This window comes from Sprattus sprattus (assembly GCF_963457725.1).
Source record: "Sprattus sprattus genome assembly, chromosome: 15".
Taxonomy (NCBI): domain Eukaryota; kingdom Metazoa; phylum Chordata; class Actinopteri; order Clupeiformes; family Clupeidae; genus Sprattus; species Sprattus sprattus.
Genome location: NC_137913.1, coordinates 26,685,890 through 26,699,186, shown reverse-complemented (window position 1 = coordinate 26,699,186; position 13,297 = coordinate 26,685,890). Strand labels below are relative to the sequence as shown.

General features: G+C 39.7%; 1 protein-coding gene across 1 annotated transcript in view; it reads right to left on the bottom strand.

Annotated features, from left to right (window-relative positions):
* Positions 1–342: 342 nt before the first annotated feature.
* LOC308376365 (integrin alpha-2-like) overlaps positions 343–13,297 on the bottom strand; it is a gene marked incomplete at both ends in the record, with an annotated part of 140,772 nt that continues 127,817 nt past the window's right edge. Inside the window, 29 exons of the mRNA XM_080852659.1 lie at positions 343–420; positions 654–770; positions 925–1,014; positions 1,131–1,244; positions 1,414–1,524; positions 1,884–1,994; positions 2,096–2,198; positions 2,411–2,494; positions 2,625–2,701; positions 2,809–2,901; positions 3,111–3,252; positions 3,438–3,523; positions 3,821–3,931; positions 4,183–4,334; positions 4,421–4,587; positions 4,689–4,819; positions 5,847–6,050; positions 6,309–6,452; positions 6,964–7,109; positions 7,642–7,780; positions 8,075–8,151; positions 8,306–8,471; positions 8,674–8,824; positions 9,179–9,327; positions 9,895–10,022; positions 10,444–10,558; positions 10,796–10,887; positions 11,011–11,120; positions 11,239–11,341. Coding sequence (XP_080708785.1) covers positions 343–420; positions 654–770; positions 925–1,014; positions 1,131–1,244; positions 1,414–1,524; positions 1,884–1,994; positions 2,096–2,198; positions 2,411–2,494; positions 2,625–2,701; positions 2,809–2,901; positions 3,111–3,252; positions 3,438–3,523; positions 3,821–3,931; positions 4,183–4,334; positions 4,421–4,587; positions 4,689–4,819; positions 5,847–6,050; positions 6,309–6,452; positions 6,964–7,109; positions 7,642–7,780; positions 8,075–8,151; positions 8,306–8,471; positions 8,674–8,824; positions 9,179–9,327; positions 9,895–10,022; positions 10,444–10,558; positions 10,796–10,887; positions 11,011–11,120; positions 11,239–11,341 — 3,491 coding nt within the window. The remainder of the gene's footprint in view (positions 421–653; positions 771–924; positions 1,015–1,130; positions 1,245–1,413; positions 1,525–1,883; positions 1,995–2,095; positions 2,199–2,410; positions 2,495–2,624; positions 2,702–2,808; positions 2,902–3,110; positions 3,253–3,437; positions 3,524–3,820; positions 3,932–4,182; positions 4,335–4,420; positions 4,588–4,688; positions 4,820–5,846; positions 6,051–6,308; positions 6,453–6,963; positions 7,110–7,641; positions 7,781–8,074; positions 8,152–8,305; positions 8,472–8,673; positions 8,825–9,178; positions 9,328–9,894; positions 10,023–10,443; positions 10,559–10,795; positions 10,888–11,010; positions 11,121–11,238; positions 11,342–13,297) is intronic.

Sequence of the window (13,297 nt, the reverse complement as noted above, 5' to 3'; positions counted from 1 at the left end):
ACACAATGAGTCACTTAAAATAAACTCAAATAACCATGAAACTCCACAGGATTAAACACTATTCAGGGCTTTGAGCTCAATGCTCACTGATCTTCCCCTGTAAAAAAAGCACAGTTTGAATTAGAACCACAGTCATCACGATTCCCAACACTGATTCCCATTCGCTTCATCGTAGAAAAACAAAAAAATATGATCTGACTACTTTTAACAGTTTTGTTATCATTCTTTGACAATTCTTGGAAGAGGAGCTGAGCACTGCTGACAATAGTGATGTCTTTTGATGTCCTGGGAGCCAGCTCTCTCTAGTGGCACCTGTGTGCTTGTGCAAGTCTTTTCACCGGCTCAGAGTCCCTCCTCAGCTTCCAATGCTCCCTCTGCTTCCTGCTGTAGCTGCTTGTACTTCCTCTTGAAGAAGCCAAACTGAGCAGAAATGCACACAAGATAAACATTGAGATTGGTAAATACTACAGTGACATAAAAAAGACTTCCCACACCCACCACTGCATAATATCTTAATATGTAAGCAAGATGTTGTAAAAGCTAGCTACTGACAAATACCCCCAATACTGTCCCAATGTGCATAATTTCATTTTCTACCAATAATTAAGTGACTGAATACCAAATAAGGGTAGTGTAAAATGCTAACATCTTACCTTCCATAGCAGACCCACTACAAGGGCCAGTAAAAGCAGTCCTCCAATTACACTGCCCACTATAACCCCCACCGGCACATCTGCCTTCTCGCCTGGCTTACTGATGCTGAGGCCAGCCTAGACAAAGATGGAGATGATAAGATAAGATATATATATACAGAGAGAGAGAGAGAGAGAGAGAGAGAGAGAGAGAGAGAGAGAGAGAGAGTGGAAGAGAGCTCTTAACACCAGACACCAGTACTGGATGGTTTGTGCAGAAAGTAAACTTCACCGTGGTTTTTTTTAGCCCAATGATCAGCAAATCTGGCTGTGAGGTCTCGATCTCAGTGGTGACCGTGAGCTCCAAGGTCTGGAAATGTGACTGGATGAACAAATAAACACAAACAAAACAGTTATGCAGAGGTACAAGCACATGCACATAGCCATACAATAGATATGTAATTGAAGGCAGGAACAGAAGCTGAGAGCAGGTCACACCGAAGCAAGGGTCCCGTTCCAAATCCTCGCTGTGATGTTGACAAAATAGTCACTCTTCTCAGTCATGTCCTTGACCACGCATTTTACAGATGCACATTTTGTAGTCTTACAGTCCTGTACACACAAGGGTGAGATCAGCCACTTAACACACTTAACCTAGGACAGCTTGCACTTCAATGATTCTATGTTATCTTTGTCACACACTCGCTGTGACTGCAAATAGAGGCACAGAAAACGTTCTTGCTTCATGGGGTCTTAGGAGCTGGAGGAAGCGGAGACTCACCAGGCTTTTCATCCCGCTGAGATTTTCTTTCTTAAAAGAGACACTGTGAGGCTTTGTCCCGATCTTCAGAGGGTTGATCAAACCACTGGTCTCACACATCACAGCCCTAGTCTGCACATGGATAATCAGACCAGTCACTGTGTGAAACTCCTCACAATTGTAACCATAGCTTTTTACAACGTCACGGAGTTGAAGTATAGGCTTGGATTATCTGCTGGATGAAATTATTGTATCACAGTATATTCAGGTCCGTTTCCTTTTCTTAAATGGTGAATCATACATTTCTGTATCAGAAACCACACTATTTCAGAAACAAACAACTGACTTCATCCACAGTCATAGGCTATCTACTGGGGAAAAGGTAGTTCTTCAGTTAGCTCTTATACAAATAGCATATACTGTAAATGATGTCTGGCTGACGTCTTGACAAACTAATTCAGTCCAAGATCACTCAGGAGTGTGGTGCTTACTGGTTGGGTGCTGAGGGAGGTCAGGTACAGGAGGGGGTTTCCTCCTTTAGTGTTGAAAGGCAAATATACTGTCAAGTAGGCGAGATCCACAGGAATATTAACTGTGGTAACCTGAAATAGAGCGTATCCTTTAAGTGTGACCTCTGTTTGAAGCACCTGATACTGATTCCCTGGACAAATGGCAGCTTTGCTGACTAGACCAGACTACTTACCTTCACACTTATGTTGAACTCTGGTCCGATGTCATCAAAGTCTTTAATGGAAGTTGGTATGGTTTTGACAGTTTCGACTACATAAAAATTTAAACTAGCTTCTCTGTGAAAAAAAAGAGCCAGTCAGTGTTTAAGGACAATATTTCTCAGAATATCAGTGGCGTCGATCACTGATTAATTCATTATTACTTCAATTAACATATGGAAATGTGAACTTCCTTTAAAAAAATGTGTTTCATTCATTATGTTTCAGTTATGTGCAAATTGTGCCCGACATTGAGCTGGTATCTCTACAGTGACATTCCAAAAACTCACTTTGTCAGGATGAGTTCAGAGTCATAACGAACTGGGATTGTGATGCGGACACTGTTGTCTGCTGGACGGTCCTCTTTGCCATCACTGCAATGGAGATGGATTGACATGCCCACAATACAGGTGCAAACAGTAAGTAGAGGTACATATAATGATCTCCAAATTGTGTTGATGCCAACCTCCCACCACAATACAGACAATACGGGTCTTTTCTCACCTCTGCGCCATAAAATCCACTTGTGCTTCGCTTTGCAGGTGGTTGAGGTTAAAATCAAAGTGAACAAAAAACGTCACCTTCAAAAAAGGAGTGCATGAATTAGTTTCTTTACTTCTCTAGTTCTTCCCCGGTTCCCCAGTTACATTATAAATATACAGCACACAGCTGCAGTAAACCAGCATACCTGTTGGTTCTTTTCTAGGGCAGGGTATGCTACTTCACATGCAAGGGAAAGTGAATCCTGTACAGAGGAGCATTTCACGTTTGTCCCATCGTTCTGAAAACAAAAGAAAGCAGCCATGGGTGTATAAGAAACATTATTGATTAAATTCGGTTCAATTCAATCCTGTTTCAATTCCATTCACATCACTTCATTTCAATGATATTTGTTTTGGTAGCAAGATAATCTCATGACCTCTTTGTTACTTGTTGACAGTTTTCATTCCACCAAAACCAAGGCTTTCAAAGAAGTTCCTCAAAACTGACCGGGGTTGTGACTGATGCATAGAAGAGATTCTTGGAGTACGTTGTCAATATCTGGGTATTGTAAGCATTTTCCTTCATATTCTTCACCACAACCTCAAAGGAAAGTCTTCTATTCTTGTAGCTGACAAGCATTGGAGAGGAACTACAAAACAATTTTTGCAGAAAATCTTGTTCAATAGGCACAATCACAATCTTACATGAAATGGCATATATGACAAAGTTTGAAGACATTAATAGTTTTACATTCATAGTCAGTCTAAACAAATGCCTGTACACTTTGCCCCAAAGCATTTGTATTTTTACAAATCAATATACAATATTAGTCACCTGGGCACTTCTTTTCCCTTCTTGACTTTTAGCACAAGGTCAGTCAAACACACATTATCAGATCCACAGTCTTTGGAGAAGGGAATCTGTAAGATAAATACCATGATCCAAACAGTAGAACAACTGTTCATTATAATAACATTATATCATATCATAAATGTAGCTTTAACCTGTAACACTGTAGCAACAATTTTGTAGTGACATCAGTATCAGTATCACATTTGATATTCAAAATATTTGCCCTCTGATAAATAGTGTAAATCAGTGTAAAGAGGACCAGTATGAGCATCACACCCTAAGGATAAAAAATGTAAGCATTCATATCCGTTTTACAGAAGCACAGCTTCACTGTGTGTGTGAGAAACAACAGCAAGGAAACTCACTGCAAATGCCCAGGCGTGGGTGGAGTGAACGTCCAGCACGGGGCTGGCATCAGGTCGATTAAGGCCGATGTCCACCCGCAGGCCAAGAGGATTCACAAAGTCTGACGCCTCCTGTGTGGAAAGACATTGTGAGGACTATTTAGAATAGTCTTTTAAAAATATATACAGTCTGCAACAGTGGACAAGGAAAACCAAATTAGAGATAAAGGTCCATGACTCATAAGGAAAAGAGAGAAAAAAGACATATATGCATGTATGTTGTAATGTTTTTATGTTTTATAGATTGTTGTTGGGTAATCGGCCAGACAACCTTGGTAAGACGTTCTGCAAAAGCCTTACAGAATATTCTCTGGGCTTCCTACCTGAACATAGATTACCGAGGGTTGACAAATGGGTATAGTTGAAAATGGGAGTATCCCACTCAAGACCCTGTCGTTGTTCTGTTTGAACAATCCACGTGACGTTACATGAGAGGACTGGAGATCTGCATCAAGCGTGAAGTTGTAAGTTATCCCTGTAACAGAAGGCAGAGAGACATTACTTCTTGTATAAGTCAGTTTCAGGTAGTTAGTTCAGTTAGTGGTGCTGAATCCACCTTACCACTTAAAGGACCAACAGGGGCTTTCGGTCTGAATGAAGCACTGAAGCATATGTGGGCCTCAACACACAATAACCTTTTGCCATTCACGACACATTTGGCTCCAAGTATGTTGATTTTATCTGGCTTGAAGACAGCTGTTGCAGTCACTCTTGCCACCTCTCTTGACCTGCAAAGAGTTGATTGTGCAATTCATCAGCTATTGAGTCACTGTACATACCATTTGCCATTGAAACTCCTCATGATCAGATAATCACTCATAAAGCTCACCAGAGCTGAACCACCTTCCCCAGGGCCCCCACTGAAATATCTGGTATTGTGTCATCATTCAGATCTCCACTGATATCCAGTGACCTTCCAAAATACTGCATTTTGGGATCTAATCTTGATCCAAGTATTTTCTGAAAAAAAAAAAAAAAACACAAGTGACTCAGTCTTTCTCAGTTTGCAAGAAAATGTGAATTTGATACCAACATTTCTGCAATTCCATGGATGCTAACACTTCACCCTATGAAAGAAAGGTTTGATTCTACCACCAGTTGGATTAACAGTAAATGTCATCTAACAAGGCACAGGGCAATCATTCTCTAATAACCCACGACCCACACACACTGCTGTTAAAATATTATTAAATTAAAATAAAATATTGAAAATTAAAATACAAGTCAATCAATGTATTAATCAGTTAGTGTTGTTAATTTGACAGTGATCTGATATACAATTCTGTTTTTAGCCAAATCTAACGCTCTCACTAACCTGCAGTCCTGAGTATCGCAGCTTGCCACAAGGTGATAAAGACAGACATTTCAAATCCATCCATACAAAGCATAATTTGTCAATAGGCATTTGAAAGTTTAGCTCAGAGATCTGTGTGTTGCCGAAATCCTTGCTTTCATGGTGCTAGGGAGTCTGCTCAAGTCAACTAGAGGAAGTTTTACAAGTTGGTTGCACAAACAAATGGAAATATTCACACCTGTTTTTTTGCTCTAAGTCTAAATAAAATTAACTGGCTTACTTAATCTAGCAGTTATTATTATTATTATTATTTTATCTTCAAGGAAAGCGATTATTGACTAATGCTTAACTTCTGTCTTCTGTGCAAATTGTGAATCTGTTGCTTTGTGAACAAATGTGAAATAAACATCCTATGCAATATTTAATATATAATTATAACATTTAAGAAGAACAGTATGTGATTGCTTGCGCTACCACACAATTAGAGATATCAGAAGACTATTGCTACAATTACTACAGCACCAAAGTATCTCATTAAGAATGCATGTTCTTCAATAATGACAGATTTGATCATGTCCTATAGTCCCATGTGTTTTTAACAGTGGAAAGACACATGAACAACCTACTGAAAACTGCTGTCATGCTCAAGCTCCACCCCCCCTGCAGTTCTGCAGTGCCGCATGAGAGGGCTACCTGGGAGTGCCGTTTGTTGAGAGTTCTTTTAACTCCGTTGTAGATGTACACCACCCCTTTCCCTCCATCCTCCAGTGGAGCTCCCACCACAACATCACTGAAACCATCCAGGTCCAAGTCTGACACAGGGGATATGGTTGTGCCAAAACGGGCATTATCTGGGCTGGATGGGCCATCGAGGTATCCCTGTTCACTAAGGATGCCCTTCAAAATAACATGTCACAAGTAGGCAGCATATGAGCATTATGTTTATTGTTATGTTATGTTAGTATGATTTATTGAATCATAATAGATTAAATTAGTTTAGAAGGACGTAATGATGATTAATTGAAATAGCAAGCTGATCCAACAGTTTTGGGTTCAATTCACAGGTAGCACATGTAATGATAAGAATGTATATCTTATTGTCCCTTTTGATTAAATCATCTTATAAATGAATGAATGAGAATCAACAAACCATACCTTGGTGATGGAAAACAGGTGCACCCGGCCCTGTTCCCTCTTCTGTTCGCTCATGAACATGGGTGCCCCCACCAACAGCACGTCAGACACACCATCTTTATCCACGTCTAACCCGCACAGCACGCTCCCAAAGTACGCGCCAATCTAATGAGCCCAACAGGACATGGAGGCCATTTTGATTTCTTTCATGATGTGTTTCTCATGTGCATTACTATACTTTGAAATGAGTTTATTTCATGAAACATTGTAAAGATATTAGAAGAATAATAAAGGTACATTTAAGTCTATAAAAGTCTATTTTTCTCATTACTGTAAATGTTTTAACAGAGTTCACTTTTTGTCATCACACATTCTAAATACAGACAATAGGCCCTAATTTTATAGACGGGCAGTGAGTAAAGCAGCAAGCTGTATAAGTTAATAACATGAATTGAAGCTAAGTTAATAACTTGGCAAAAACATTTAGCTTATTAAATACCATGAGCAAGACCCTAAGTGCAAACACGGAAGGGTCAGCGCAATACTCCCGCACACCACACGATAGCTTTAGTTCATGCACGATGTTGCTTGTTGCCCATCAATGAAACAAGGGCCCACACAGATCAATGTATCCCAGAAGCCACAAGCATTGCACACTATTTTATTCAGTACCAACCTGTTGTCCTCTCTGAGAGTCGATCACTGTGACCTTCCTTTGGGAGTTTAAGGTGTAAACTATGACTTGACCAGAATGGTTAGATCGTGGAGCACCAGCCACGTAATACTGTACGACTCCATCACTTAGGGTTGCCACAGAATATCCTAAACATTGAGAAGAAGCTTTTAGCCATGATTAAGGAAGACACCATTCCTAAATGTTCTATGCAAATAAAATACATCTTCATAAGGTAATTTAAAGATTCATTTATTGATTCATTTTTAGCTTCAGTAGCGCACTGTAAAGTGCAGGGGGGTAGCACACTTCTGCATGTGTGTGTATAGGATGTAGTGATCCCTTGATCTGTGCGGATGTGGCGAGATTGTGTTTGATTTTGGAGTGTACTTCCTTCTTCCTTGTAGTCTGTGTGATATGTGTAGATGCCTATGTGTTTGTGTAGTAGTAGTAGTAGTAGTAGTAGTAGTAGTAGTAGTAGTAGTAGTAGTAGTAGTAGTAGTAACCTTCCCTACTGTGTTATGTGGGTATTAGACCTCCCTTGTGTGTTTACCCATTCAGAATCAGTGTTTCCTGTGTGCGCCACAGTGAACAGCAGAGAAGCCTAAGACACCTGTGTTTTGTTCCTCCTCTGCAATACAGTGCTAATTGGTCAGAAGAGTGTCAAGAGTGCTTTGGCACCTAGGAGTGAGCTGTGGTTTTTATCCTGTAGGATGTCCTGAAACGTGGAGAAAGGGAAGATGTCCGTCCTCTGCCCATTTTGGTGCACCACCGTTCCACTCCAAGCGTACGCCCCCACAGCACCCAGCATGAGCTCCTCCTGGTGTAGCAAAGCATAACAGCACAGCGGGATCTCCTAAATAGCACATGTTAAAGGCACCCAGTGCAACTTTCGAGGCAAAAATAAACATTCAATTTCTAGTCTTCTAGTAAGTTTCAATAACTCCATACCATTACATATCGACATTCAAGGAGCAAAGATGAGACGTCGTTGTGTGGTGAGAACTGATAGAAAATCGTAAACAACAACAATCGCGGCCATTTTACCAATAAATAAAGCAGGATTCCTTTAAAGCAGGATTCCTGTCCTTTTTAAACTGTATGCAACTCTCACATCTTTGCTTGAGTAGTGTGCACTGAATCCCACTTGAGCCATCTCCATCTGAAAACTTTCACCCCCTTTGCCTGTACCTGTTTTCAAAAACACAGCATAACATTAACCACCACAAATGGATTTCAGCCGACAAGGAATGAGGATGAGAGACACATCGGGCCGTAAAACAGTCAAATTCTGCTCAACAATGTGAATTGTGACCCAAAATAAAACCGGCACACAGTGTTTTACCTTCAATGTTGAATATCCTGTTTCCCAGTGTCCCACCAATCTTAACCAGAGCTGCCTCCTCTGACACATTGAAAAAATACTTCTCTGCTGGCTTATTGGCAATGGACTTGATTTCAGCAATGAGCTTCGTCGTGTCTATGTTATTTCTTATATAGGACCCCAATACCTACAAAATCCCAAGAGAAAATTACACTAGAGCAAAATACAAATAGCACAAGTCACACTTCATTGAAACACAGCTGCCTACTGAGGGCAACATTAACTTATTCAAACATGCTTGACTATTTTTGTCTTACCACAGTGACATGTAATAGCGGGATGAGAAGCATCCGTTGGTGAACCTCGGTGTATGTGGGATTGGGACTTACAGCAATGCCGAAGCGTGTGATTTTGTTTGCCTCGCACTTAGCCAGGACCCGCTTCGCAAAGGCGCTGTCATGAGACTCCCCGTCCGTCACCACGACCATCACTTTGGCAGCATCAGGCCGGCCACCATTTTCAGGTTTGAATCCAAAATCACTGCAAAAACGTAACTCACATGTACAACTTACTCTTTTATAATGTAAAAAGCACTGAACTAAATGGATTAAGGTTAGTCAGAAATATCAAATTGGAAGAATATAGCTGCAAAATCATTCTTCATAGCAAATGTATATGGACCAGTTATGTATGATGTGTTTTTGAGTATGGCTAACTTCTTATATTTCTTTAAAATTATAGTGTAATAGCATATACATACTGTACCTACATTTTCTGCACAACACACAAAAAAAATCTACTTCATAACTGTATGACATCTAAAGGTGATAAGATGTACAACCTATATTCTCCAGAAGAAATATCCTTCAGTTTTAAAAGATAAAGTTCACAAACCCTGCAAAATCAATAGCCTGGAAGGTGTTGGTGGAGTGGCCGTATTTCTGTGTAATTGCAGATACAGCTTTCAAGATGTCGGCTTTGGTTTTGTACTGATTCAGTTTGAACTCAAAGTTTGGGTCCACTGCATACTGTATAACGCTCACCTGGAATAAGATCATTATTTAAGCATGACATGTTTGCTTTTCTGTGTGAGGTACTTACAGCCTAAAACCTTTTAATGAATCATATGCTTAATTTTGTATGATATTTTCATGCTGTTATTAATCGTCTACGTTTTTACAAGCTTCTTCTGGAAATCCATTTGGTAAAACTTGTAATACACTTGCAATATTTATTTGATACCCAACACAAAATCAGGTCACAGTATATTTGGATGATCCCCTATAGACTACCTACATATGCTCAGAACAATGAACAATCCTTTGAATCTCAATTAATTACAATGTATGGTTAAAGTTAGGGTTAGGGATTGAGTCTGGTAAAGGTGATGCTCAATAACAATTAGAAAGACTCTTAGTGAAGTCCCTGTAGGAAGACAATCCAAATAAAGCACTACCCAAAACTGTATGTTATTGTGCATAATTACTTTATGGAAAAGCATGTAAACTAAACTTCATGATACATTTCAAATATCTTTTTGTTTTATAACAGTAATGTTTGATGTGTGACTTTAAGCCCTAAAGAAAAGCAATGGAGGTCTGAAGGGTTACTTGGGTATTGCGTGGCCCAATATCCAGAACTGGGATCAATTTCTGGAGGAATTCATTCATTGGATTCCATGGATAGATGCTGTTAGAGCCGTCAAGGACAATTATGATATCCATCGGACCTCCACAAGCTGAGAAATAAGAAAACAACAATAGCAATTTAGGAACAGTGTAGTCGACAAGATATTGATTTACTAAACATTGCAGCATCATGTACAATGTACATTTCGTATAGTGCGTGTGTGTTAACATATACTAGTGCATGTGTGTTTATGTGTATGAATGTGTGTTTAAGTGTGTGACTCACAGCAAGTGTCAGGTAACACTCCCAAGAACATAGATCACTTATCCTTATCCACATTCAGCCTTATGCTAAATCCATATGTTTACCATAGCCTCTTCCAGCTGTACGCTATAGGCAATATATCTTCAGCTTCTGTTGCCATCAATACATCAGTGGCACTTGTTACCCCCTGAAATGTCTTTATTCCTCTGATAATACTACTTCTTGCGTTCTTTCACTGTTGTAACAGACCGGGAGCGTGGTCTTACTCTGTATGGCAGGAGATATTGTGGTCTGAACACTGAAGAGGGGGCTCATGTTTGCACAGACTCCTGGGTAGAAATACTGACTTCCACACTGCTGAGCCCACAGCGGACCACAAGCCTTCAGACAAAGGACACACATTTATCATCGAGTTTATCATTGTATCAGGGCAAAACACACAGCGCTGGCCTACTGCAAACACAACATCTCTAAGATCCATTTCCTTCAAGGAAGTACCATTTACAGAAAACTCTCTCTCTTAAGTTTCAAATTAGTTTCAAAGATTGGATCTTGTAGAATTGTGTGGCATTTTACATCAGTTTAGTAATAGATCAATTACATAAGGGTGTGATTCACCATCAATCCGTTGGTTTTTGGTATTCTCGCGAGTGTCATTCCAAGGCTCATGTTTACGTTGATATTTGTCACTGATGGGACACTCACTGAGTCTGAATGAAAGAACACAACACAGAGAGAGCAAATACACTGATCCAATTGAAGACTAAAACACACTCTATACACATTATACCAGAAGGATTCATCACATGCAAGGTCTGGTATAGCAATCTTACTCTGGAGGTTGAGTCTGTCACAGGTAGTTTTTGACCCTGGTATCTGACACTTGTACACATCTCCCCTCCTGTTGTCAGGGTAACCTTTCCAAGGAGAACCAACTAAGAGCCTGGACCAAAGGAAGCCATCAAAGAATATCTTACTTAAGCAGTAGAAAACAGCACAGCCCTACAGGACACATGTTTTTTTAAATGGTGTACAGTATATGGTGGTAAACGATGTTTTACCATTTGCCCTGGTGATTTGTTAACTGTTGCACCGTATAGCCAAACTGCTCATCTGCAGGGCCTGAGAACATTTTCACTCCTGTTGTTCCAACATTGAACGGTGCTGCAGAATGGAGGTTGTTACCTGAGGAAAATGAATTAGTGAGTGAAGTGGAATTCCCCCCACCCCAATGAAGCCTGTACAATATCATAGCAAGGTGTTATCTCTGCATTCTCTCTATTAGCATTGTTTGCTTAGATATTGGGACAAAGACATAGGGATAGATAGATCAGTAATTGTGTCATCCCCTAATGATGAGTAGAACTGCAAATTGGACTTTTAGCATAATCATTTTAGCAACTTTAGCCTGAGCCACCTGTTTCACCTAATAGTCTACATGTGTAAACAGCATTCCCTGTTAGCTAATTGCCACAGGGCCTGGAATTCACTCTTTATCTCTGTGGTTCATTCCAGACCACCTTATAGTTTGATCTGCATGTCCAAGCATGCTATACTGGGTTGAGGGGAAACAGAAGGCTAGACACACGAGACCTGGAATGCTGAGGCAAAAAACGTTCTGAAGGAGTTAAAACTGAGAACACTGTTTAATAAATGTAACTTTTCACTTTGTTAGAATAACAAAAGTGTAGTAATTCGGGTGAAAAAAAAAACCGAAATACCTTACATATCTGACTTTTATTTGGATATGATTCATCTAATACTCCATAAAGCTTGTGAAATGTATCATGTATCACAGTAGTAAACACATGCATCACAGTTTAAAAGATCATATAGCCTAAGTACAAAGCATATTTGCTAAGAATACGTGATTACGCATCCACACGTATCAGCAGCGTTGGAAAAGCTTAAGTTTCTTTTTGGTATTCCTGTTCAGGCTGCTTCTGTTGGTTTTATGACTTGGCTACTCTACGCTGTGAGTCTGCAACCTTCATTTCGTAAAAAAGTGACAACCCCAATAAAATGAAAGTTTACTTACTTAGTAAAACAAGAAAAATAACTTCAACTGACTGCATCCTCACATGTGAATCGTTGTAATAATCGACAAAATAAAATTATTCCGTTTGTTTTACTGAGTCCATGCCATTTTTAAATACACCCCAATAGGAAAGTGTGTACTTCTGCGGTAGGCTTGGCTTGGGAGGTCGTGCAGGTAGACCACTAATACAGTCCCGTTTGCCAATCTCTCACGCCCTTTTGGTGACACGCGCATGGAGCCTGTGGAAACATTCCAAGCAAAACGTTGAGGCGATGTTATGCTGATTTTACAGGTGAGTGAAAATAGTGAAATATGTAAATATATTAAGTGGACCGTTTAAATAGGCTTGCACAGCGATCACCTACCGACCATAGTCCCTGTAATTGGAAACCAAACGCAACAAAAGAGAATCCCAATCGCTCAACTAAGCGACAACATTATGATCGTTTACATGCCAAAACAACAGAACCTGAATCTAAATGAACCAAAAAACCTTACTTAACTTAAACCCAACTAAAACAACTATCACACACTCACAAGAACTACCGAACATAATTTAAATTTTTTGTTCGGTAAGATCATACACAAGGTTTGAAGAACGGTTAGATTCGCTGTAGCCTACATATTGAAGTTATATACAATGTTCATAATGAACTTCAATGCACATGCACTGTGCAGAGGCCTATGCAGGGCTGTGTTGACGCAACGGTAAATCTAAAGATTAAAGATACATTTACAGACACAACATGAGCCCTTTTTCAGATCAGTGTTTTCGAAAGTCTCTTCTGTAGTTTGAAACATTTTTGTCTTGTCAAGTACTGCCCTGTCTCTCAGGAAATATAAACAATCCTGTGTTTTTGATTGAACATAGTTGTATAATTACATTCTATCCGACTGACAGGCATATTTCTGATGCTACATCAGAGTCTTGTCTGGTCATGTCTTAAAGGCACCCAGTGCAACTTTCGAGGCTTAAAAATAAACATTCAATTTCTAGTCTTTTTTACACGTAGTAAGTTTCAATAACTCCATACCATTACATATCGACATTCAATGAGCAAAGATGTGACGTCGTTGTTTGG